The sequence below is a fragment of the Bos mutus genome, chromosome 2 (genome assembly GCF_027580195.1).
Source record: "Bos mutus isolate GX-2022 chromosome 2, NWIPB_WYAK_1.1, whole genome shotgun sequence".
Taxonomy (NCBI): domain Eukaryota; kingdom Metazoa; phylum Chordata; class Mammalia; order Artiodactyla; family Bovidae; genus Bos; species Bos mutus.
In genome coordinates this window covers 62,582,940-62,610,858 of record NC_091618.1, presented here as the reverse complement: position 1 = coordinate 62,610,858, position 27,919 = coordinate 62,582,940, and the positions used below count along the sequence as shown (strand labels likewise).

The following is a 27,919-nucleotide window of genomic DNA, read 5'->3' as shown; positions in this document are numbered from 1 at the left end:
CAGAGTAAGCACCTGTGCTGCGCTTAGTGGCTTAGTTGTGTCTGACTCTTTGCAACAACGTGGACTACAGCCTGCCAGGCTCCTCTGTCCATGGGATTCTCCAGGCAAGAATACTGGAGTGGATTGCCATGCCCTCCTCCAGGGGATCTTCCCAACCCAGGGACTGAACCCAGGTCTCCCACATTGTGGCAGATTCTTTACTGTCTGCTGCTGCCGCCGCCAAGTTGCTTCAGTCGTATCTGACTCTGTGCGACCCCATAGATGGCAGCCCACCAGGCTCCTCTGTCCCTGGGATTCTCCAGGCAAGAATATTGGAGTGGGTTGCCATTTCTGTGTCCAACGCATGCATGCATGCTAAGTCGCTTCAGTCATGTCTGACTCTGTGCGACCCTGTGGACAGTGGCCCACCAGGCTCCTCTGTCCACGGGATTCTCTAGGCAAGAATACTGGAGTGGGCTGCCATTTCCTTCCCCCTTTACTATCTGAGCCACCAGGTAAGCACGTGAGTGAGGAACAAAGCGCCTCAGCCAGCCTGGCTGGCGTTCCTTCTCTACAGAAGGACAGGACACCATGTAGCAGCAGTCACAGCCTCAGAGTATAGCCTGCAGAAATTATTTTTCCCACAGAAAACAAAGTAGAGACAAGACATTAAGGGGGCAAAAAGGCAAAACAGTTCATTTGGTAAGTTAGAATCTTTTTAAAAAGTAGATTCTGTTATTTTTAAATTAATGTTGCACAATAAAGCATAATTCAAAAAATAAAAATATCTGAAAATCACATTTCCAATGTCAAGTGTTCTCAATAAAGGTTGGGTAGAGGATGAATAGAAAGAAGAGAGTGGGTGCAGGCGAGAGAGACCAGCATAGCCCAGCATCGAGCAGGAATGGGCAGCACAGCAGAGCCCCAGAAAGGAGGCAGGAATGCAGGGATAAAGGGCAGAGACATGGAAGGAGGAGAGGGCAGGAAGTGTTCAGACCCCGGGCCCTCGGAGCTGAGCTGGGGGCAGCGAGAGGAATGCAGACTTGTCCATGGAGTGCACTTCAGTTGCTGCCAGTCAAGGCTGAAACTGAGACGTTGTTCCCAGCGTACATTCGACCCCTGGACAAGGCGGGGGTCAGGGCACCAACCCTCCACGCATGCGTGGTTCAGCCTCCTTGGATCCAGATTACCAGGGTCCATGCAGTATAGCAGTGTATCCTATGAACCTCAGCCTGAAGGTGGACCTGTGTGCTCTGAACCCATACTGTTCAAGGGTCAAAGCGTACACTTCTGTAAGTCACTGTCCCACGTTAAGCCCCTTTATCTAAGCGGCTGTGTGAGCTAAGGCGACAGCCAGGGCCCTTGATGACACTAGGAGTGACCTAGAGAGGAACAGTGCTTCTGAGCTGGGCTCACCGCTCACCAACACCGCCCCCACCTGCCCTGACACTAGGGAAGTGATGTTTTGTTGTTTTTCAGTTTTTGTTTTAATTTACATAAAACATCAATGGGGCACCAGTGTGGCCACCACCCAAAGTGAAACATGGCACCTTTCCATCACCTCTGAGAAGTGCCCCCATGACCTGTACAGCCCACCTCTCCCTCTCTGGGAGGGGGTCACTGCTCCCTCCCCCATGCCCACCTCTCTGGCTACACAGATGGTGACCACAGTGTCCTTCTCTTGGAGGCTGGTCTGGATGATGTCACTTTACAGGCTAATGGGGGTCCCATCCTGACCTGGAGAGAAGAGCAGAGTGGCTCCCAGGTCTACCCAAGACACCAGATATTGGGCACTACTGGGCACTAACCCAATAACTGCAACCCACACATCACCAAAATGCACCTTCACTCTGTGAAACCAACGATTTTCCTTTCTTGCTAAATACACTCACCTGGCTGTTGGGATCTCCTAGTAGGTTACATATATGTGGCACGATCTTGCTTAGTGTTAACGTATGAGCTCCAGAGCTGAAAACAAAAGGAATGCTTTAATGGTGGTGAAAACAGAAGACAGAAGGCCACCTCCCCTACCCCCACCACTATCTCTCACCAAGGCTCACTCCTTATCCTCCCTTACGTGCTTCCAAAATAAACACACGCCCAAAAGCCCTCTGCACAGAGTCCAAGACTGTGAGTGCGTCTCACAAGTCTCCCCTGCACTTGGTGTCCCTCCAAGCCGAAGCCGGAGCCTGGCCCAGTGGGGTTCCACCGTGCTGGCATCACTATTTGTCCCACGATGGTTCCTACTCTGCCTGACTCACTGTGCTACCAGGCAGGTCCCTGGAGCCCTCCGCTAACCCTCTCCCTCTCCCTGCAGTGTTTGCAGTTCTCTGCTACAACAGACCGTTACATCAGGTAACGACCGCTTGATGAAAACGCTGCAACGAACGGCTGAGAGGACACTGCCCTGTTGAAGAATAACTAAGCTACTGGCAACTGTTCACCACCATAAGCGCAGCCACAGACATGCTCTCTCAATACAACTCTCTTTGACTACCCTCAGATTACTCCCTTAGGATAAATAAGTGAAACAATTGTTATCAAAGGCTAGAAACATTTTTTAAAAGCTTCAGACATACGCCATAATTAATGACCCTGAAAAATCTAGCACATTAAGAGGGGAAAGAATCTACCAAGTAATGTAAACATTACACTATCCATTTTGTTTTTAAAAAAATAATAAAACTCTAAAGTCTGGAACAAAATGCTACATGTTAACAGTGATTATCTGAAGGTAGCAGAATTATAGACAATGATCACTTTCTTCTTCATGCAGATTTTCTGTGACATATACAGTAATACTTTCATAATCAGGAAAGGTGATCTGTAATTTTTAATTTTAAAACATCAACAGTCATTAAGGAAGCAAAACCACAATGACATGGACTACTTGCATACCAAAATGGTTAAAATTAAAGACAGTGATAACATTCAACGCTAGTTTCTGAAGAAACTACATCATTCAACCACTGACAGTGGGAATGTATAACAGTATAGACAACTATAGAAAATAGCTAAGAGCTTCTCTTAAAAACTAAAAACAAACTTGATAAATGATCCAGCAATTGCACTCTCAGGCACTCACCCAAAATAAATGATAACTTCTGTTCAGGCAGAAACTGGTACATGTATTTATAACAGTTTTATTTATAATAACCCAAAACTGGAAGTATTCAACAGGTAAATGGTTAAATACATTATGATACATCTATACCGGGGAATTCTACTTGGCAATAAAAAGCAATGAACTGTTCAGCCACAGCATATATGCAATCTCAAGGGAATTATGCTGTGAGGAAAACAAAGTTGATCTCAAAGGGTCACATTCTGTGTGATTCCATTCATATAACATTCTTAATAAAATCTCAGAGCTGGAGAACAGGTGACTGGCTGGCAGACGTTGGGGACTGGCTAGAACAGCAATGTGAAAGGGCTGGGGTGAGGTACAGGTCTGCCCATGAACGTGGCAGCGAGTTATCTGGAGCTGCACTCATGACAGAGTTGGGCACACACAGAACACACGTGTGTCACTGGAGGAACCTGAACAAGCTCATATCAACACCGACTTCCTGGTCTGGACCCTGCACTACAGACTCGCAAGACAGTGGGTGGGTACGAGGCACCTCCCAGGACACTTCTCTACATCTTCCTATAAATATACGATGATTTCAAAGTTAAAAGTTACAAACACAAAAGCTTGGCCAAGGAAGCCCTCAGGCCCCACCCAGACTTACGCGTTGAGGGTGGCCACGAGGCAGAGACACGTGCCTTCCCGGGTGCGAAAGTTCTTGTGCTTGAAGCCGCCCAGCATCCGGTCCCACACGTACTGCAGACAGCAGAGGTAAGGGGGGGAGAGGAGAGGAGGAGGCTGCTGCAGCCCATCCAAGCCAGGGGCCCCCAGGGCAGGAACCTCACAACAGGTGCCATATCCCTCCCCGCTTCCACTAGCCCTCTGGGGAGCTTTTTGGAAAATGGTAGCATAGGTTTCTATACCAAGCTAAAACCTTTCAAAATACATTCCTTTATGTAATTGCATTTAATTTTCCCGACAACCCTGAAAAAGAGGTGGGACTGTCCTCAGTTACTGGGTGAGGAAAATGAAGCAGAAGAGGCTGGGTGACTTACCAAAGGTCACCTACTCAACGCTGCTCTCTTGGCCAGAAGAGCTGTGCCCACCCCTGTGCTAACCTGCTCTGCTTCCCAAATTAGTCTAGGTTTTACCTTCCCTGGGAAAGTTTCTCTTCACACTGTCTCACCCTGCCCCACCCCCCAACAATGGTCTGCTGGATAGGTAAGACAGAGCTGTATCCCTGGCTGGCTGTCCCAGCAGCCCAGCTCACCAGCAGACATGGGCCAGGGCTGCAGCCAGGCTGCTGATGGCCCTGACATCACAGCTGCATCTTTTCAGAGACACAAAGAGTCAATTACATAAATGAGCTTGAGTCTAAGAAATTAAACCAAGCACTCCATACCCATGTTAAGTTCACTAGTTTATTCAAAGGCACACCCTCTGTAAATATCCTATGGGGGGAAAGTGGGGCTAGATGAAATACCATAATTTTTTTTTCTCTGAAACCCATGGACATTTTGCAGGAACACCCCAGTCTCACCTGGGGATTAGCAGCCTGATCCATGATCTTCAGCAGCAGGGCCTGGTCTTGCTCCCTCACAGAGTCTTTAGCATCTCCCAGTCTGTCTATTAAACTCGGCAGCACTGGAAATTAAAATGCAACTTGATCAAATGAAAACACACTCTGGTGGCCTGAAGTCCCCAACTGTGGGTATTTCAATTAACAAGATATCTCAAAATCCTGACCTAAATGATGCATATCACTCTATGATGCACATCAAGCACCAACCCCTATAAATCTCCTCCTGCTCAAATTCATGGGAGCTACAATGAGAATTTGCAAAAATCCTTTGCATGGACACTCTATTTGTCTTCTTCCTTATGCCACCTTCCTCTGGGAAGTTCCCAATGTGTTTCTAAGCTGCTGGAATGTTATTAAAATGGATGTCGATGGACGACCTAGGCAGGAAAGAGTCAACACAAAAGGAAATCCAGGTAAGAGAGAGAGGCCCCAGTGCATCTGCTTGGGGGTGGAAGAACAGACACTTAAGGCTCAGTCTGCTTTTCATTTTACATAACATCTCTGCATGCTCATCAGACAGAATGCAGCTCTCTGCCTGCCCTTCCTCCCCACAGCTTGGGTGGGCTATCGCTGCTGTTCCAAGGGCACTTGGATGTCAGAGGTCAACTCACTTTGCTTCTTCTAAAAGTCTATTAGAAATTTCTTTTACAGAAAATAACCCTGAACAATTCATCTAATTTGGTATTAAGTAATCAAGTTAATAAAAGTAAGAGGGATTTTTATTTGCGGATACACGGTTTATGGCAGAGTGGGAAGAGCTCATGACTTTACCTAAACGTGCACATTGACCAGAAAGTTAACAGAAATTCACAAATATATGTGTACCTGTTGTAACGAGAAATGCTAAAAGGAAAGGGTTAGGGCTTGTTTTGTTATTATGAATGCCCAGAGATTGGGAATAAAATCGTCTCTTAACCTTTGAAACCTGATGTTATTTTTATTTCATTATTCTGACACTATTTTCCCTTCAAAATAAAAGTGGTCGTTTACCACACACTTGAAATGACACTGACAACCAAAGTGAAAACGGTCGTAGTAACAATAAACTGTTTAAAAATACAGCTGCGTCGGATCTCTAAGACTCTCAAAGAGAAAAGGCAATGGCTCTCCAAGAGAAGGGTCAGAGGCAAACAGGGTTTGGTTGGCACCACAGCATGATGGCTAATTGGCATAAGAAATAAAAGTAATAGCTAGTACTAGAACAGGAAGATGGAAAAAGACAGCAGAAAGGTATGGAAAGGGGGCGGGGGTTGGGGGGGATGCCAGCAGGTGCGCGGAGGCGGCAGATCCCAGGCGTGCCCACGAGGGGAGCAAGGGCAGCGGTGCAGCATCTACACATGCAGGAGGAGGTGGGGGCGAGCCGGGGAGAGGGGGGCTAGAAAGAAAAGGTGGGGGGCTGAACGAGGGCTGGCTATGGGGTGGGTACAGCCAAGTGCAGGGTGTGGGGAGACCCAGTGAAGGCCGAGATGGGAGGAGGAGAGAGCTCACCTGTACCGATCTGCGCCTTGAACCGATCCTGCAGCCGGGTGACCAGCGCGGACAGGATGTCCATGCCCAGGAGAACCACCTGCAACAACAAACAGCGGGCTCTCGTCAGCGGCCCACGCGGGGCTCGGCGCCCTCGCCCGCCAGTTGCAGGCACGCCCCCGCATCTCTGGCTCAGACGCAGCCCGGGAGCCCGAGCGAGCGCCGACCCGAGGGTGAAGGTGGGTATCAGGAAGAGGGCCGCTCTTGTCCGAAAGGGCGGTTTACAGAGCTAACACCAGAGTCTTCTGCTAGACGCTACTCAAACACCGACTCCGCGAGCCGGCTCCGAGCGCCAGCCCAGGAGGGCGGGAGCTCCCGCCGAGGCCCCGCCCCGTCAGGGCGCGCGTATGCAAATCAGCTCGCGGCCGGCGCGTAGCCTTCTGGGTACCACTGAACGGCCTCTTTGTGACCTTCCGAGCCTCCGAAAACAAAGTTTTGGGGCGAGCTTCGGAAGCCGTGATCAGCGGAGGTTCACCGGCTGCCGGGCGGCTGTGGCGGCACTGGTGAATTGGTCGCCACAAGCTTACCCAGTGTTGGCGCCTGCTACTCGCGCCTTGCGCGAAGCCTCTGCTAACCATCCTTTTCTTGGGGTTGCGCTACTGTCCGATGAACGCTTAGTGAGGACAGTACTGCTAACACCTATGCAACACGCCCGCACCGGCTAAAGCACGGCTTTATCACGGTGCAATTTTTGGAAAAAAGAAAAATCTCTTTTTCCACGATTTGTTTGGTATAAAGACAGTTTCTTAAAATGTGAGATGTAGTGCTAGTAAGAAAATCCCTAGGTGGCGCTTCGAGCTGACAAAACAGAGTTCTGAGTTTTCACAACCCATACGCTTTCCCAATGAAAAACTAGCTAAACCCTTACTGTTTCTTTGTCTCCTTCTGGCGCCGGGATTGGAGAAGTTGTTAGTAGCCTCCAGTACTCCTAACCTTGAGAATCCAGTAGACAAAAGAGCCTAGCAGACTACATATAGTCCGTGGAATTACAGAGTCGGACACCACTGAGCAAGTAACACACCGCACGGGGCACGTGCTCGCACCTAATTGTAAAAGAACACAGGTACCGTACTGTGATTTCCCTGCTGGCTCAAACGGTACAGGGTCTGCCTACAGTGCGGGAGACACTGGTTCGATCCCTGGGTCAGAAAAATCCTCCGGAGAAGGCAATGACACCGCCTGGAAAATCTCCTGGGCGGAGGGGCATGGTAGGCTACAGTCCATGGGGTCGCAGAGTCGGACACAACTGAGCGACTTCACTTTCACTTTCAGTTGTGTTCTCTTTTACACAGATAACGTGATTCTTAACCCCCCCACCCCGCCAACTCGTCCTTGTGCGACAAGTAAAAACAGCAGGCTTTTCTATTCAGCTTTAAAGTCACTGTTTCAAAACAAAGGAATCAAAATTTGCCCAATAATAACCGCAATACACATACTGTCCTTCTAAGGGATTGGTGACTTAAAGATATTAAAAGGGCATAATTTTTAAATTTTTGTATAAAGAGAGCATTGTTTTGTTACAGGTTTTTTTTAAAGCCTATTATAACAGTAAAAAAAAACACACACACACAAAACAAAAAACACTTTAATGACTTCATTTATGAGCTACAGAAGATGAGGAATCACACATTCATTTCCTTCCAAAGCTCTAAAGAGTAGGGGGAGTAGCTAAAGAGTAGGAGGAGTAATAGTACAGTGGGGAAAGCTTGACAAAGGGTATTGGTACCTCAGCCAGATCATCAAGGTCAACATCAACAACCAATCAGGCTGGAGGTGTGTATGCTTGGTATGTGATAAACCGGGGCTTTAGGTCTGTGATCCTTAGCTTGAAGACCCACAAGCCCAGTCTAATAACAATATCAGATTCCCATAGAGGGACAGCCTACAAAATATCTTACCAATACATCTCAAAACCCTCAAAGTCAGCAAAAAGAAGGAAAGTTAAATTTCCTTCTTCCTTGTCACTGCCAAGAGAAGCCTAGGAGACAATTAGATAGAGTGTGAGCTTCCTAGGTCATGCCTGCCAATGCAAGAGATGCAGGTTAGATTTCCGGGTTGAGAAGATTCCCTGAAGGAAGAAATGGCAACCCACTTCAGTCTTCTTGCCTGGGAAATCCCATGGTGGGCTACAGTCCAGGGGGGTCACAAAAGAGTTGTACATGACTTAGCAACCAAAACAACAAATCCTAGATGGAAGCCTAGAATAGACAACGGACATTAGATAAAATTTTAAAAGATTTGACTAAACTACGGACTTCAGTTAATCACAACCTATCAATATTGCTTTATTAACAATGATATATGATGGGGAGGCTCGATGTGGGATAGATACATTGGGGACTCTACTACCTTTGCAATTTTTCCGTAAATCCAAAACTGTCCTAAAAATTTAAGTTTATTTTTTCAAAAAAAGAGCAAACTCTCAATTATTAGGAACTGGCTTTTCCCTGATGAAATCCTAAGCATGTGTCTGGGTGCACCACCGGTTGGAGGGGGGAGTGCTATTCATTACAGAAATATTAATAACGGGCTTCAGTTCTCACCACATCCCTTCAGAACTCCCACAAGACTGTGATGTAAGAGGACTATGGTCTTTTCAAATATGACAGCCCATGTCAGTTTACCCACTTGTGGAATTCGGGAAAACAAACTTTAAACTTTTTCAAGATGGAGGTTTACTGGCAGGTCTGAGCAGAGCAGGCCTGACTAAATCCTAGGCAGCAACGTTCCCCAAAATTCCCACCCAAACAGACTGGGGGCGTCCAGAGACTGCTCCGGAAGACAAGGCTGATGGATGCAGCAAGCCCCAGGGACCTGGGATGGAGAGGGCAGAGCACAGTCCCAGGCACCTTCACAGAAAAACAAATCACCCCACATACACTTGTCTACTTCACCCTTAGTCACGGCCCCAGTGGGGGCAGGAAAGGAGAGCCAACCCACAAATGTTTATCTTCACAGTTCAGGCTCTTCTTCTACATTCCCATTTCCCTACTGAAGAAAGGGAGAGATGAACAAAGTCATTGCTCAGAAGACAACTCTAATTAGGAGCTGTGAAGCCTCTCTGTGCCTCAGTTTTCTGACCTGTTAAATGGGGACACAGTAACAGCTACAGTGAAGGTCACTGTGTGCACATGAAGTGCTTGAAATAGTGCTTGGTGCATGGAAAGGGCCAGATGACCCACATGATAGTTGTTAGCCCCAAACCATGGTCACTGCCAGTGCAGGGGCCAAATGTACTGATTCAGATCAACGGAGGCCACGCCTAGGATTCCTGGGGAGAGGGCCTGGGCTGGCAGGGGAGGTTTTCAGGAGGGCTTGCACTGCACAAGGCTAATAAGCTGTGAAGAACTGGCCTCACACCAAAGGAAGAGAAGACCTCCCAGCAGAGAGAAGGGTGAGGCGTGAAGGTGGGAAGAGTGGAACAGCTGGAGCCTGAGGACTTGGGAGGGGGCAGGGGAAGCAGCTCCAGAAGGGCCTCAGACGCGTCTTAAATACAGTGCAGGAGCAAAAGAAGAGCTGCAATGTACAGCAGGGAGTGCCAGGGCACTGTGCCCACCATGGGAAGATGGCCAGGCAGAGAGAGGGTCAGCTCACACCTCTCACTCTATCCATAGTTTTCACTAAACCAGCAATCCTGCATGACCCTTGTCTCCTCCAATATTCGATCTAATTTTAAGTTTATGTTTGTGTCCCCAGCTAAATGTCCTTGAATGTAAGGAATACCATGCCTGGTATTTCCTTGAAACTTCCCTAATGCACAGCATGATACTGGATTCATGGTAAGTGATAATAAACCCCTACTTTACTAACTAGTAATGAATTAGGTTTGGAACAGATGTGTTCAACATAGTTCCTTTATCCTATAACTTTTAAAAGGAGGTAATAACTAACTCAGGCCACCCCTCATGCTAAAAACAACTACAAATGCGGAATTTCACATAAAAGTACATCTGCTTGGAAACACTGGAGAACTAAGAAGGCACAGAAAAACTGCCAAGTCACAAAACAACATAAGAAAACTAAAATCCAGAGAGAGTCCAGGGCTGTTTATACACTGGAAAGGAGCAACAAGACACTGAGAATTACTTGTGATAACCACTTGGATCTAGAACATACATTCTCAAACAACCCCCTACACTTTGGGTTGGAAATCCAAATGCTATACATTTGGAGAGTGAACTGGAAATAAAACAGCCTTCAGATGTACTGCAGACCAATTTTCAAGAAACTGGGTGACCTAGAAAAATACCAATCCCTGACAGCAGATATAAATGATTTTATTAGATTGCTGATGCCCTAAAACCCCTGGAAGATAAAAGCACAAATCATTTCTGGACGGAGAGAACATAATTCTAGTTTAGTCCTCAATTTACTTCTATAAAAAATTCTCAAACACAATGTCCAAACCACAACCAAAGATAATCAGGCACACAGGACAACTATAAACGGAAACTTGCAGAAATGAAGATCCACGTGAGAATAATTAGGAGCAGAATAATTCTTACTATGTATAAGAAGACAAAATACTTAAGATTAAAATAAGGGGGAGACGGGATTACTTTCGAAAAGTGACACAAATTTTTAAAAGAACCAAACAATGCAATGTCCAAAATTAAGTACTGGATGGATGGACTTAAAAACACACTAGACACAGATGAAAAGGGAATTAACAGGAAAGTAAGTCTGCAGAAAAATTCCAGAATGAAACCCAGAGAAACAAAAGGATGGAAAATTCAAAACAGTAGGTAAGAGACTAAGCATAGAGAAAACAGAATAAGAAGTTTCAATGGATTCAAAAGAAGAGGTCAGCAAGAGACCAGAAGCAAGAGCTGACGCCCATCTGGGTCACTAGTATCCCCCAAAATACAAAAACAAGAAACAGAAAACAACAAGTGTTGGTGAGAATGTGGGGAAACTGGGACTCTATGCATGCATTGTTGGTAGGAATGTACAGTTGGTACAGTCACTGTGGAAAATGGTATGGAAGCTCCCCCAAAAACTAAACACAGAATTACCATGTGATTCAGCAATTCCACTTCTAGATATAAACCCCAAATAAATAAAAACAAGGATTCCAATAACTACTTGAACAATCACATTCTGAGCTGCATTATTCCCAACAGCTAAATGGTACAAATAGCCAGATTTTAATTCAAGGGTCAAACTGAACATCATAATTGATGAAATACTGAAAGCTTACGCTTTGATATGGGGAACAGGACCAAAAAGTCCATTCTGCATCTTCTTTTCAACACTGTATCTAAGGTCCTCGCTAAAGCTTTATGGCAAGGGAAAAAATGAAAGGTATAAAACTCACAGAGAAGAAGCAAAATTGTCAAATTATAAGTAGAAAATCAAGAAGATCTACAGGTATACTGTAAGTGAGTTTAGCAAGACTGATTAATACAAAGTCAATATACCAAAAAGAAAAAAAAAAAATTCAACTACTTTTCTACACTAACAGTAAGTCAGAAAGGAAATTTTTCAAGTTTCCATTTTTGATCGCATAAAAATTAACACCTAAGAATAAATCTAGCCAAAATAATTCTCTGCTCCCAAAGCTACAGACTAATAAAAAAATTAAAAATGATTAAAATAAATGGAGGGAGAAACTACAGGTTGGAATAATCAATATTGCAAAATTTCCATTTTTCCCAAATTGATCTACATACAAAATTTCACTCAAAATTCCAACTGTAATTTATCTTTAGGAAGTTCACAAGCTGATTCCAAATCTATGTGGAAATGCAAAGGGCAGGACACAAGATGGTAAAACTCACTCCCACAGAAAATCAAGATTTCCTACAGAAGAGAAGACAGAAACAGACTAGTGCATAGATGGGCCCTTTCTTTATGACAAAGTAGGCGTTACACTGGACTAAGAATCCCGGGTCAACTGATATCCATCTGGAATAAAAAAGCTCTGATATCCATCTGGAATAAAAAAGCAACTGACTTCTTTCTCAACCCATACATAAAAATGAACTCCTGGTTACAGATTTAAGTGTGGAAAACAACACAATAAAGCTTTCAAAAAGTGACATCAGAAAACAGCTTCAGGACACAACAAACAATAAACCATTAAAAGAGAAATCCATGCACAGGACCACGTTAAAATCAGGGACCATGTTACACTGAAACATCCTAAGAAAGTAAAAGGCAAGTCAAGACATATTGGAAAAAAATATTAATAAAACAAATAAACAACAACAGGCTTGATTCTGGGATACACAGAGATCATCTACAAGCCCAATCAACAGACAACCCAGTAGAAAAATGGGCAAAATATTTTATATCTTTTGTTCATAAATATATGAAAAGTTGTTCAACCTCGATTACTTGTCAGAGAAACACAAGTTACTGGACTGGCCAAAAAGTTCATTTTGGTTTTTCTGTAAGATCTTATGGAAAATCACAAATGAACTTTTTGGCCAACCCAATAAAATATAATAAGACTACTACATACTCCCTGCATGGCTAAAATTAAAGACCCACAGACCAAGTGTTGACAAGAACGTGTTACCGTGGAACCTCTCACACGTGCTGGGAGGAATATAACCTGGTAAAACCAACACTTCAAAAAACATCTTGGTTTAGCTCCCAAATGTGAAGTATATACACAGCTACCCCACTGCTAGTCATCAGCTCAGTTCAGTCGCTCAGTCATGTCTGACCCTCTGCAACCCCATGGACTGGAGCACACCAGGCTTCCCTGCCCATCACCAGTTCCCAGAGTTTACTCAAACTCATGTCCATTGAGTCAGTGATGCCATCCAAACATTTCATCCTCTGTCGCCCCCTTCTCCCTCTTCTGCGAGGCATATGCCCAACAGAAATGCACGCACAGGTACAAAAGGTGAAATGCACAAAAATGCTCAGAGCAGCCCCATCCATAACAGCCAAAAACTAGAAATCCAGATGCCCATCTACTGTAGAATGTGAAAGTTGTGGTTTTCATGCTAGGAAGAACAATAAACAATCAAAATAAGTGAATCAAAGCTACCCTCAACAATACAGATATATCCCACAGTGAGTGAAAATGCCAGATGCCAAATATATACAAACATAAACTCTAATTTTAAGCTGCATATTTAGACAATAAAACTAAAAAGAAGAGCAAAAGAGCGACGCCACGAATGTTAGGAGAGTGGTAACTCTGGGAGCACTGGCAGTACTCCAATTCTTGTCCTGAGGAGCAATCAAACAGCTGTTAGCTTCAGGACAACTCATTAAACTGTGCCTTTGTACACTGCACACTTTCTATATATAGTTCCAATTATTTTTAAGGTTTTTAAAACTATAAAAGTGGGAGTGACCTGGACCACTCTACCTACATGTAAGTCTGTGACAAGTGGCTGGGACCTCTTGTCCAAGTACCTTACTTACTTACAAACTACAAGTCAAAGCCCCAAAATGCAATCTACAGTTCTCTCTCCACAATGAGATCCATTTAATGATAGAGAAAGAAATATTTCATTTTTTTCTCAAAAAAAAAAAAAATGTCCATAAGAGACAAGGAAGAACAGGTCACTTCCTGAGTCATGGAAGGCTGGATTAGCTGGAGTAACAGAATTATATTGCACTCATATTATACTTTATTGTTTTTAAGGTACTTTTGGATGAATCTGAATAATCTTAAAATAATCTGAGGTGTGGAACATATTACCCTTATTTTGAAAATAAGGAAAATTTTAAAAGAGGTAAAGAGACTTACCTAAGGTAATAAAGTCAACAGTAATTGAACTGAAAAAGAAAAGCCTCCTGACTTGATCAAGGTCAATCTCACTACAGCATAATCACAATATCACAAAACCCCATTTTTTAGTCTTCTTTGTCTTTCTCTAGCTAGCTGAAGACCTTAAGCAGGTCACATCTCTCCTCTGCCAATGCCAGAGATAGAGCTGGTCTCAGCTCCAAACATGTCTGATGCTCTGATAATGCCCCAAACAGGAAAAAGTCCAAGGGCGTTGTGAGCACAGATCCACATCTACTGTCCAGCAGAGATGCTCAATCTCCAGACCTCACATGCTTCATTCATGAAGTCAGAATAATCACATGTTTACCTCAAAGAGTGCACAAGAGGGTTAAAAGTTTTAGCAAAATGTCTTACATGCTGTAAGCACTCAGTAAGTGTCTGTTCCCTTCTTTATGAGAGCAGCACATTTTTTTTTTTTTTTTAAATTTCTGGCTGTGCTGGGTCTTTGCAGGGGCTATTCTTTAGTTGCAGTGGCTTCTCCTGCTGTGCCGTGCGTGCTCTAGGGTGCAAGGGCTTCAACAAGTGTGGCACACGGGCTCAGTGGTTGTGACTCATGGGCTTTAGAGTGCAGTGCAGGCTCAGTAGTTGTGGTCCACAGGCTTAGTCGCTCCATGGTATGTGGGATCTTTCCAGACCAGGGATCGAACCTGTCTTGCCTAAATTGGCAGGTGGATTTTTAACCAATGGACCACCAGGGAAGTCTCGAGAGCAACGCTTTGAAAAAAACAAAAACAACAAAGCACAGCCCTTTGAGGAAAGAGAGGAACAGTACCGGGGCGGGGGGTCGTAACCCCAAAGAAGAAAGTGAGGGGCCTGAAATCTCATCACCCAACTGTCGATAGTCCTCTTCTTCTTTTTCTTTTAGCCACACCATGAGGCATGCAGGATAATAAGTTGGACCAGGGATCAAACCCAAGGCCCCTACAGTAGAAGCATAGAGTCTTAACCACTGGACCATGAGGGAAGTCCCCCAAGTACCAATATTCTGATGACTGTCCCTCAAGGCATCTTGCATGCACGCATATGCACGTGTGTGTGCTATGAATTTTATATAAATGGGTTCATATGCCATGGAATTAGCCCCAAATCAATACATAGCGATCTACAACCCCACCTTCAGTGGCTGGATATCCTGTTGTATACAAGCAACAGGATCACTGGACCAATCCGCCAAGCCCCTACCAACAGTCATTATTTTCATCAATACTTCAATGAATACAGACTTCAACACGTTACCGCCTTAGGATGAGTTCTCCAAAAGAACACACACTGTACACTTGATGCCCACTTTTTTTTTTTTGCCACGCCATGTGGCTTGCAGGATCTTAGTTCCTCAACTGGGGATACAACCTGCGCCCCCTGCACTGGAAGCAAGGTGACCTAATCACTGGACCACCAAGGAGTCCCCAGCATTATTTTTACCTTAATGTGCTAGGTGCCCTAAGGTGCTACAGGATGCTCACTCTAGACATTTTTTTCTTTTTGTTGTTAGTGTAAGACTCTACACTGCAACCTTATTAAGTAAGGAGGAAATTAACGGAACTCTTACAATGTGATCATTTTCAATTTCAAGAATAAGAGCACAACACATATACTCAAGAACAGAGTGATAAAAGTCAATGACCCTGTGTATTCATGTGACACTGGAGAATTATTCACCCAAACTTGCTGTCCTTCAAAGCACCACCCAGGGAGTCCTGGGACACCCAGGCCAACCAGATGCCACCGAGCAGCTTACAATTTAAATCCCTCTTCTGGAATGGCCTCCAGAGAGTTTTTGAGCACAAAATATAAATAATTGATATTAGATTAATGGGACTAATGAAGTGATAGGCTTGTTACTGTTGTTGCCCACATACTGGGGTCTTACCATTAGGAAGAAACTTCAGGGACTTCCCTAGTGGTGGAGTGGCTAAGACTCCATGCTGCCAGTGCAGGGGAGCCAGCTTCAATCCCTGGTCAAGGAACTAGACCCACATGCTGCAACTAAGACCTGGTGCAGCCAAACAAATTAAAAAATAGTTTAAAAGAAAGAAACTTCAGATCATCCATCTCAAAGCACTTCATTTTACACAAGAGCATTAAAGGCCCAGTGAGGCCAGGAGACCAGGGTTTAACACAGTTCAAGGCAGTCAGTAACCTTTGTTTAAAAATATGGACCAGTCCAATACAACCTTCAGCAGTGAAAGGAATTTTCCATCAAGATCTATACTGTCCAAATCAGTAGCCACCAATTATAGGAGGCTACTGAGCAAGTGACGTGTGAATGGGAAAAAGAATTTTAAATTTTCCTTAACACGTTAATTTCTTAATGTAACTTTCAATAGCCATACATGGCTACCATGCTGGCCAGCACGGCTCCAGACCACTGGGGGCAAATTCCAGCAGGGAGAGATGAGGCAGCCTTGTAACCATGGAAACCTGAACTCCTCTAGACGTGCTGCTTATGTGATCCTATGTAAGAATCAAGGTTAGTGTGGCCACATCTCCAGATTTTAAATACTGGCAACTATTTGAAAACTATGGACAGAAATTCATGACATTGTACAGGAGACAGTGATCAAGACCGTCCCCAAGAAAAAGAAATGCAAAAAGGAAAAACGGTTGTCTGAGGAGGCCTTACAAACAGCTGAGAAAAGACGAGAAGCTAAAGGTAAAGAAGATAATACCTATCTGAATGCAGAGTTCCAAAGCAGAGCAAGGAGAGATAAGAAAACCTTTCTCAGTGATCAACGCAAAGAAATAGAGGAAACAATAGAATGGGAAAGACTAGAGATCTGTTCAAGAAAATGAGAGATACCAAGGGAACATTTCATGCAAAGATAGGGACAATAAAGGACAGAAATGGTATGGATCTAACAGAAACAGAAGACATTAAGAAGAGGTGGCAAGAATATACAGAAAAACTATACAAAAAAGATCTTCATGACCCAGATAACCATGATGGTGTGATCACTCACCTAGAACCAGACATCCTGGAATGTGAAGTCAAGTGGGCCTTAAGAAGCATCACTACGAACAAAGCTAGTGGAGGTGATGGAATGCCAGTTGAGCTATTTCAAATCCAGAAAGATGATGCTGTGAAAGTGCTGCACTCAATATGCCAACAAATTTGGAAACTCAGCAGTGGCCACAAGACTGGAAAAGGTCAGTGTTCATTCCAATCCCAAAGAAGGGCAATGCCAAAGAATGCTCAAACTACCACATAATCGAACTCATCTCACATGCTAGTAAAGTAATGCTCAAAATTCTCCAAGCCAGGCTTCAGCAATATGTGAACCGTGAACTTCCAGATGGTCAAGCTGGATTTAGAAAAGGCAGAGGAACCAGAGATCAAATTGCAAACATCCATTAAATTCCAGAAAAACATCTATTTCTGCTTATTGATTACACCAAAGCCTTTGACTGTGTAGATCACAACAAACTGTGGAAAATCCTTCAAGAGATGGGAATACCAGACCACCTTACCTGCCTCCTCAGAAAGCTGTATGCAGGTCAAGAAGCAACAGGTAGAAACAGACATGGGACAACAGACTGGTTCCAAATTGGGAAAGGAGTACTTCAAGGCTGTACATTGTCACCCTGATCATTTAACTTATATGCAGAGTACATCATGTGAAATGCCAGGGTGAATGAAGCACAAGCTGGAATCAAGATTACCAGAAGAAATATCAATAACCTCAGATATGCAGATGACATCACCCTTATGGCAGAAATGAAGAGGAACTGAAAAGCCTCTTGATGAAAGTAAAAGAAGATAGTGAAAAAGCTGGCTTAAAACTCAACATCCAGAAAACGAAGATCATGGCATCCGGTTCTTTCACTTCATGGCAAATAGATGGGGAAACAATGGAAACAGTGAAACACTTTATCTTCTTGGGCTCCAAAATCATTTGCAGATGGTGACTGCAGCCATGAAATTAAAAGACGCTTGCTCCTTGGAAGAAAAGCTATGACCAACCAAAACAGCATATTAAAAAGCAGAGACATTACTTTGCTGACAAAGGTCCGTCTAATCAGAGCTATGGTTTTTCCAGTAGTGATGTATGGATGTGAGAGGTGGACTATAATGAAAGCTGTTGTTGCTGCTGCTGCTAAGTCGCTTCAGTTGTGTCCGACTCTGTGCGACCCCATAGACAGCAGCCCACCAGGCTCCCCCGTCCCTGGGATTCTCCAGGCAAGAACACTGGAGTGGGTTGCCATTTCCTTCTCCAATGCATGAAAATGAAAAATGAAAGTGAAGTCGCTCTGTCATGTCAGACTCTTTGCGACCCCATGGACTGTAGCCTACCAGGCTCCTCCGTCCATGGGATTTTCCAGGCAAGAATACTGGAGTGGGTTGCCATTGCCTTCTCCTAATGAAAGCTGAGTACCTAAGAATTGATGCTTTTGAACTGTGGTGTTGGAGAAGACTCTTGAGAGTCCCTTGGATTGCAAAGAGATTCAACCAGTCCATCCTAAAGGAAATCAGTCCTGAATAGTCACTGGAAGGACTGATGCTGAAGCAGAAACTCCAATACTTTGGTCACCTGATGCAAAGAACTGACACACCAGAAAAGACCCTGATGCTGGGAAAGACTGAAAGTAGGAGGAGAAGGAGACGACAAGAGGATGAGATGGTTGGATGGCATCACGGATTCAATGGACATAAGTTTGAGTAAGCTCTGGGGTTGGTGATGGACAGGGAAGCCTAGTGTGCTGCAGTCCATGGGGTCGCAAAGAGTCAGACACAACTGAGTGACTGAACTGAATTGTCTGAATGAATTTAAATGACTGGGAAATCCCCTCCAAAAAAAAAACATTTCATGGGTCTAATCTGGCCAAAGACCCCTAAATCTGCAACATCCCTCATCTATACCCACCCCATAAACATGAAATCAGGCACCAAAACATTCATGGTTGCCCAAGGTGGTAAACACAGATCCAAGCGTTCCACATGGGCTTTTACAATTCTCCCAGTATGCCCCTAAGCCGACCTCCACTCCCATCTCTTCCAGCCAGCCCCAGCCAGCCAGGCCTATGGCTCTCCCAGTTGCCCGGACTCTTCTAGGAGCCTCCCTGCTCCCCTCCTCCAAGCCGAGGTCCTAATTCTTCTGAGAAACCCACCCAGCTAGCCTGGTCCAGGAGTTCACCTGGCCTCTGCTCCTTCACCTGCACTCCACATCTCTCCCCAATAAGACCACACACTCCTGAAAGCAGGGTGGTCCTCACATAGTCTCTCTCAGCTCTACCACTTCCTCAGAGATAACGGGTAATAGGGGAGATTAACCATTTCCTTGCACATATTCTCTTCACTATCTTACTTAATCCTTACAATTCCCTGTGCCAAGCACTACACCTATAAATATCCTTACTTCGCAGATAAGGAAACAGGGAATGGAAAGGTCACTTGGCTATTATCTGGCTCAAATAATATTCATTAATCCATCAGTCTTACAAAAGGGCAAAGGAAGAACATAAAGTTTATAAAGATGCTCCCAAAACTAAAATCATTCTCGTGTGTACTCACTCCAGAGAACCATCTGCCTGCCTATGGCTGCACTTCTGGAAAAAGTAGGTATTATTCTTAATAGCCAAAAGGTGGTAATAATCCAAATATCCATCAGCTGATGAATAAACAAACAAAATGTGGTAATCCATTCAGTTAAATACCATTCACCATTCAACAATAAAGAGGAACAAATGTAATGACAGATGCTATGTTATACATGAACCTTGAAAAGAGGATGCTAAATAAAAGAAATCAGACATAAAGACTATATATTGTATGATTTCATTTACATGAAAGGCTCAGAAAAGCTAAATCCTCAAGAGACAGAAAATAGATAAATGGTTGCCTACAGCTGTGAGGATGGGGGCTGACCATAAATGGATACAAGGGACCTTTTAGAGTGATGGAGAAAAGTTCTAACGGTGGATTGTGGTGATGGGTGTACAACTCTGTAAACTTACTAAAAACTAATTGAGTTGTACACTTAGTAGATAAATGTTATGTAAATTATATTTTAGTAAAGCTGAAAAAAAAATCAGTTACTAGATTTAAAAGAACTCTACTCAGATCTTTCTGCATCATGGAAGAAATCTTTCATTTCTTCTTCTATGAAGAAGAAATCGTCTTCCATGATGGGATCACCGAAGAATTCACTACATTTGCCAAAGGTGGGGGTGGTTCAGGCAGTAATGCAAGTGATGGAGAGTGGCGGGGGAAGCTTCACTCATTCGCGCCCTGCCGTGGGGCCTGGTTCCTAACAGGCTACAGGTTGGTACCAGTCAGCAGCCTGGGGTTTGGGGACCCTGATGAAAGCAGCATGAACTGTGCACTCCAATCAACACCACAGACAGTAAAAAGTACTGTCACGCGACCCTGTGTGTATCCCTCCATCCTGGGTTCCTCTCCTTCTACTCGCACCACACGACCAGGATGTCCATCTAAAAGCTAACCAAGTCCTTCGCTGAGAACCCGCCAATGCCTCCCAGTGCTGCACAGGAACTCGTCTTTCCGACAGCCACTTCCTCCCTTCGCCGGCCTCCTGGCTGCTCCTCCGTTGCCCTAGATGGGGCCCCCTCTCTGCACCAGACTCTCTCTACCTGAAATGCTATTCCCCAAGGCTGCCACCCACCCCATCCCAGCACCCACTCACATCTCTGCCCCAAAGCCATGTTCTCAGCCAGGCCCACTCTGACCACCTTAAAGAACATTGTGGGCATGTACACACGCCCTTGGCCCACTCAGGCTGTATTTTTCTAAAAAGCAGCTCTTTCCATTTCCCAGTAGTCTATAAAATTCACTCAGTTAACTTGCTTATGGGTTCTTTCTCCCAAGTGAAACATGAGCTTCATGAAGAAGAGAATTTGTATCCAATTATTGAATGCTATAGCCCAGAACCTTATTTGTTGAATAACGGAGTGAACCCCATCAATCTGCTTTATTTCTCACTTAGAAAACTCACTTAGTGCAGTGCCAGGGCCTGCCCAGCACCCACTGTGAAGCCCAGTCATCTAAAAGGTGAAAGCGGCCTCAAGAGCGAGAAGCTTTCAGTTCAGTTCAGTTCAGTCTCTCAGTCGTGTCCAACTCTTTGCAACCCCATGAATTGCAGCACGCCAGGCCTCCCTGTCCGTCACCAACTCCCGGAGTTCACTCAAACTCATGTCCATCGAGTCAGTGGTGCCATGCAGCCATCTCATCCTCTGTCGTCCCTTAGCTTCCCCAAATAGGAAAAGGAGTACGTCAAGCCTGTATATTGTCACCCTGCATATTTAACTTATATGCAGAGTACATCATGAGAAACACTGGGCTAGAAGAAGCACAAGCTGGAATCAAGACTGCCGGGAGAAATATCAGTAACCTCAGATATGCAGATGACACCACCCTTACGGAAGAAAGTGAAGAAAAACTAAAGAGCCTCTTGAAGAAAGTGAAAGAGGAGAGTGAAAAAGTTGGCTTAAAGCTCAACATTCAGAAAACGAAGATCATGGCATCTGGTTCCATCACTTCAGGGGATATAGACGGGGAAACAGTGGAAACAGTGTCAGACTTTATCTTTTGGGGCTCCAACATCACTGCAGATGGTGATTGCAGCCATGAAATTAAAAGACGCTTACTCCTTAGAAGGAAAGTTATGACCAATCTAGACAGAATATTAAAAAGCAGAGATATTACTCTGCCAACAAAGGTCCGTCTAGTCAAGGCTATGGTTTTTCCAGTTGTCATGTATGTATGTGAGAATTGGACTATGAAGAAAGCTGAGCACCAAAGAATTGATGCTTTTGAACTGTGGTGTTGGAGAAGACTCTTGAGAGTCCCTTGGATTGCAAAGAGATTCAACCAGTCCATCCTAAAGGAAATCAGTCCTGAATAGTCACTGGAAGGACTGATGCTGAAGCAGAAACTCCAATACTTTGGTCACCTGATGCAAAGAACTGACTCACCAGAAAAGACCCTGATGCTGGGAAAGATTGAAAGTAGGAGGAGAAGGAGACGACAAGAGGATGAGATGGTTGGATGGCATCACGGATTCAATGGACATAAGTTTGAGTAAGCTCTGGGGTTGGTGATGGACAGGGAAGCCTAGTGTGCTGCAGTCCATGGGGTCGCAAAGAGTCAGACACAACTGAGTGACTGAACTGAATTGTCTGAATGAATTTAAATGACTGGGAAATCCCCTCCAAAAAAAAAACATTTCATGGGTCTAATCTGGCCAAAGACCCCTAAATCTGCAACATCCCTCATCTATACCCACCCCATAAACATGAAATCAGGCACCAAAACATTCATGGTTGCCCAAGGTGGTAAACACAGATCCAAGCGTTCCACATGGGCTTTTACAATTCTCCCAGTATGCCCCTAAGCCGACCTCCACTCCCATCTCTTCCAGCCAGCCCCAGCCAGCCAGGCCTATGGCTCTCCCAGTTGCCCGGACTCTTCTAGGAGCCTCCCTGCTCCCCTCCTCCAAGCCGAGGTCCTAATTCTTCTGAGAAACCCACCCAGCTAGCCTGGTCCAGGAGTTCACCTGGCCTCTGCTCCTTCACCTGCACTCCACATCTCTCCCCAATAAGACCACACACTCCTGAAAGCAGGGTGGTCCTCACATAGTCTCTCTCAGCTCTACCACTTCCTCAGAGATAACGGGTAATAGGGGAGATTAACCATTTCCTTGCACATATTCTCTTCACTATCTTACTTAATCCTTACAATTCCCTGTGCCAAGCACTACACCTATAAATATCCTTACTTCGCAGATAAGGAAACAGGGAATGGAAAGGTCACTTGGCTATTATCTGGCTCAAATAATATTCATTAATCCATCAGTCTTACAAAAGGGCAAAGGAAGAACATAAAGTTTATAAAGATGCTCCCAAAACTAAAATCATTCTCGTGTGTACTCACTCCAGAGAACCATCTGCCTGCCTATGGCTGCACTTCTGGAAAAAGTAGGTATTATTCTTAATAGCCAAAAGGTGGTAATAATCCAAATATCCATCAGCTGATGAATAAACAAACAAAATGTGGTAATCCATTCAGTTAAATACCATTCACCATTCAACAATAAAGAGGAACAAATGTAATGACAGATGCTATGTTATACATGAACCTTGAAAAGAGGATGCTAAATAAAAGAAATCAGACATAAAGACTATATATTGTATGATTTCATTTACATGAAAGGCTCAGAAAAGCTAAATCCTCAAGAGACAGAAAATAGATAAATGGTTGCCTACAGCTGGGGGTGAGGATGGGGGCTGACCATAAATGGATACAAGGGACCTTTTAGAGTGATGGAGAAAAGTTCTAACGGTGGATTGTGGTGATGGGTGTACAACTCTGTAAACTTACTAAAAACTAATTGAGTTGTACACTTAGTAGATAAATGTTATGTAAATTATATTTTAGTAAAGCTGAAAAAAAAATCAGTTACTAGATTTAAAAGAACTCTACTCAGATCTTTCTGCATCATGGAAGAAATCTTTCATTTCTTCTTCTATGAAGAAGAAATCGTCTTCCATGATGGGATCACCGAAGAATTCACTACATTTGCCAAAGGTGGGGGTGGTTCAGGCAGTAATGCAAGTGATGGAGAGTGGCGGGGGAAGCTTCACTCATTCGCGCCCTGCCGTGGGGCCTGGTTCCTAACAGGCTACAGGTTGGTACCAGTCAGCAGCCTGGGGTTTGGGGACCCTGATGAAAGCAGCATGAACTGTGCACTCCAATCAACACCACAGACAGTAAAAAGTACTGTCACGCGACCCTGTGTGTATCCCTCCATCCTGGGTTCCTCTCCTTCTACTCGCACCAAACGACCAGGATGTCCATCTAAAAGCTAACCAAGTCCTTCGCTGAGAACCCGCCAATGCCTCCCAGTGCTGCACAGGAACTCGTCTTTCCGACAGCCACTTCCTCCCTTCACCGGCCTCCTGGCTGCTCCTCCGTTGCCCTAGATGGGGCCCCCTCTCTGCACCAGACTCTCTCTACCTGAAATGCTATTCCCCAAGGCTGCCACCCACCCCATCCCAGCACCCACTCACATCTCTGCCCCAAAGCCATGTTCTCAGCCAGGCCCACTCTGACCACCTTAAAGAACATTGTGGGCATGTACACACGCCCTTGGCCCACTCAGGCTGTATTTTTCTAAAAAAGCAGCTCTTTCCATTTCCCAGTAGTCTATAAAATTCACTCAGTTAACTTGCTTATGGGTTCTTTCTCCCAAGTGAAACATGAGCTTCATGAAGAAGAGAATTTGTATCCAATTATTGAATGCTATAGCCCAGAACCTTATTTGTTGAATAACGGAGTGAACCCCATCAATCTGCTTTATTTCTCACTTAGAAAACTCACTTAGTGCAGTGCCAGGGCCTGCCCAGCACCCACTGTGAAGCCCAGTCATCTAAAAGGTGAAAGCGGCCTCAAGAGCGAGAAGCTTTCAGTTCAGTTCAGTTCAGTCTCTCAGTCGTGTCCAACTCTTTGCAACCCCATGAATTGCAGCACGCCAGGCCTCCCTGTCCGTCACCAACTCCCGGAGTTCACTCAAACTCACGTCCATCGAGTCAGTGGTGCCATGCAGCCATCTCATCCTCTGTCGTCCCTTAGCTTCCCCAAATAGGAAAAGGAGTACGTCAAGCCTGTATATTGTCACCCTGCATATTTAACTTATATGCAGAGTACATCATGAGAAACACTGGGCTAGAAGAAGCACAAGCTGGAATCAAGACTGCCGGGAGAAATATCAGTAACCTCAGATATGCAGATGACACCACCCTTACGGAAGAAAGTGAAGAAGAACTAAAGAGCCTCTTGAAGAAAGTGAAAGAGGAGAGTGAAAAAGTTGGCTTAAAGCTCAACATTCAGAAAACGAAGATCATGGCATCTGGTTCCATCACTTCAGGGGATATAGACGGGGAAACAGTGGAAACAGTGTCAGACTTTATCTTTTGGGGCTCCAACATCACTGCAGATGGTGATTGCAGCCATGAAATTAAAAGACGCTTACTCCTTAGAAGGAAAGTTATGACCAATCTAGACAGAATATTAAAAAGCAGAGATATTACTCTGCCAACAAAGGTCCGTCTAGTCAAGGCTATGGTTTTTCCAGTTGTCATGTATGTATGTGAGAATTGGACTATGAAGAAAGCTGAGCACCAAAGAATTGATGCTTTTGAACTGTGGTGTTGGAGAAGACTCTTGAGAGTCCCTTGGACTGCAAGGAGATCCAACCAGTCCATTCTAACAGAGTTCACTGGAAGGACTGATGTTGAAGCTGAAACTCCAATACTTTGGCCACCTCATGCAAAGAGTTGACTCACTGGAAAAGACCCTGATGCTGGGAAGGATTGAGGGTGGGAGGAGAAGGGGACGACAGAGGATGAGATGGCTGGATGGCATTACCAACTGGATGGACGTGAGTTTGAGTGAACTCCGGGAGCTGGTGATGGACAGGAGGCATAGCGTGCTGCGATTCACGGGGTCGCAAAGAGTTGGACGCGACTGAGAACTGAACTGAACTGAATGGGAAATGAGGGAACAGTGGGTCACAGAGAAACCTTCCAGGATCCCATGGCTTAGGAAGCATCTTACTGCAATCAAGGGAGAAGTGAAAGTTAAAATGATGGATTCCCAGGTTCTTCAGATTCAAACTTAAGAAGCATTCAGAGCTAGCCAAATCCCACCACACTCTGCTCAGGATGCTTTGTTAAGAATGATCGTGGGAATCGAAGCTTCCACTGTGCTACGTATCTGAAGAACATTTTATGGAAAATCAATTCACTGAACTGTACCTATCAGCAAAACTACTACTCAGAGTACCTGATGGCCATCCTGTGTCTAAACTCAAGGAGAAAGCTTTCAGGTCACTGCGATGGAGGTAGACAAGGTATGAACCACATGCAGTAAGATGTGCAAGCCACACAGTTCAAAACAAGCCCGGCAGAAATTTCCACCTTCAGAAGCCCAGAATGGGGTGGGGTACGAAGCTAAGGTGGAGATCCAAGTGGCAGACAGAGCATAAGTAGGCTTTGGAGTCGGACAAAACTGGGTTCAAACCATGGCACCACCATGGTTTGGGCCCGCAAGAAAGTTACCACCTCAAACTCCATGCATGTATCTGTGATGTGACACCTAATATACTGCCTTCTGCAGGTGACTGGGAGAATCACTGACGCAATCGATTTCAACTGTAGGGCACAGGGAACCACACACAGTAAACACACCCTGCCCTTCATTCTGAGATAAAAATCATGTTCAAAGCACCTACAAACATTAAGACAAGTGAAATACACCAGACACAAAAGGACACATACTGTATGCTTCTGTATATAGGAGGTACCAAGAAATGACAAATTCTCAGAGACAGCAAGTAGAATTGTGTATGCCCGGGTGGGGCAGTAGTAAAGAATCTGCTTGCCAAGGCAGGAAACGCAAGAAATGCGGGTCTTCCTGAGTCAAGAAGATCCCCTGGAGTAGGAAATAGCAACCCACTCCAGTATCCTTGCCTGGAAAATCCCATGGACAGAGGAGCCTGGCAGGTTACAAGCCATGGGATCACACGACTGAGCCAACACACACACATACACACACACACACACACCTCTGATCACACGACTGAGCCAAACACACACACACACACACACCCCTGACACTTGCATACTATTATAAATCAACAATACTTCAATTAAAGAAAAACAGAAAGAAAGTAAAGTAGCAGTTAGCAGCAGCTGATGGGAGGGGAAATGGAAAGTTATTGTTTAATGAATGCCTTTTGGGCTGATGAAAAGGTTCTGGAGATGGGTAATGGTCATGGTTGAACATCCCTGTGAATACACCTAAAGCCACTAAGCTGTACAGTTAAAAGCAGTTGAGGGAATTCCCTGGCAGTCTAGTGGTTGGGACTTGGCACATTTGCTGCTGTGGCCCAGGTTCAATCCCATAAGCCTGACGGGAGTGGCCCACTCCCAAAAAAGCAGTTAATGTGCTAAGTTTTATGTTATGTATATTTTAACATAGTCCTTTTCCCCCTAATTTTAAGAGTATTTGCAGGACAAACCAAGGGACAAATCAAAATTGACAAAGGCCAATGTTAGAAGGTCTGTAGGCATGTGAGCTGCAAAATGGTTTGTATGGTCTGCAGTGTTTCATTTGTCCTCGCGATTGTTTCTTCACTAGAGTGCTGGGTCCAAAATAGCATTGTCCCTGTTGGTGACATTGCTGTGCTCACCATCATCATAGAGGCTTCCCTGATAGTTCAGTTAGTAAAGAATCCACCTGCAATACAGGAGACCCCGGTTTGATTCCTGGGTCAAGAAGATCCACTGGAGAAGAGATAGGCTACCCACTCCAGTATTCTTGGGCTTTCCTTGTGGCTCAGCTAGTAAAGAATCTGCCTGCAATGCGGGAGACCTGGTTCAATCCCTGATTTGGGAATATCCCCTGGAGAAGGGAAAGGCTACCCACTCTAGTATTCTGGCCTAGAGAAGTCCATGGACTGTATAGTCCATGGGGTCGCAAAGAGTCAGACATGACTGAGTAACTTTCACTTCACTTCACCGCCATCAAATTGGAAGAAAGCATTTTTCCTTTCCACCCTGTGAGAAGTTATATCTCCATCCATAAACCTGCTAGCATTGAGAGGTAGAAGAGTCCCAACTCACTCTAAAAGTTAGCAAAACTGTACTACAAAACTGGGCAAGAGTCACATGCAAAGTTAAAGAAACTCATCCAATCCCACTTATAAGAGAAAGAAATTCAAAATAGTAGCAAATCAAATCCAGCAGTTAGTCAATGAACACACTGACAGAGGTTATCCTAGGAATTAAGAAGTCTATATGACCATCTCATGAGATTTAAAAAAGTTCAAAGCATCGTAAGAACTTAGGAATTTCATCCTGAAGTGTTGGGGAATCACTGCAAGATTTGAAAGTTTGGAAAAAAGAAGGAGGTGGGATGGAAGCAGGAAAGGGATGAGGACAGAGGAGTGTGAAATGATATATCTGCAGTTTTACACGCTCATCTTTGCAA

At 44.6% G+C, this 27,919-nt stretch overlaps 1 protein-coding gene and 1 non-coding gene across 5 annotated transcripts in view; one reads left to right on the top strand and one right to left on the bottom strand.

Moving 5' to 3' along the window:
* Window positions 1-27,919, bottom strand: part of CLASP1 (cytoplasmic linker associated protein 1) — a 276,819-nt gene that overhangs the window by 168,423 nt on the left and 80,477 nt on the right. For all 4 annotated transcript variants that reach the window (XM_070389116.1, XM_070389124.1, XM_070389129.1 and 1 more), the window contains exons 3-6: window positions 6,120-6,198; window positions 4,590-4,693; window positions 3,714-3,805; window positions 1,872-1,947 (exon numbers count right to left, since the gene is read on the bottom strand). In XM_070389116.1, the coding sequence (XP_070245217.1) occupies window positions 1,872-1,947; window positions 3,714-3,805; window positions 4,590-4,693; window positions 6,120-6,198 (351 nt within the window). The remainder of the gene's footprint in view (window positions 1-1,871; window positions 1,948-3,713; window positions 3,806-4,589; window positions 4,694-6,119; window positions 6,199-27,919) is intronic.
* LOC138985043 (U4atac minor spliceosomal RNA) lies at window positions 6,732-6,857 on the top strand. Its single transcript, XR_011462279.1, has one exon. It is a non-coding gene; the product is annotated as a U4atac minor spliceosomal RNA (small nuclear RNA).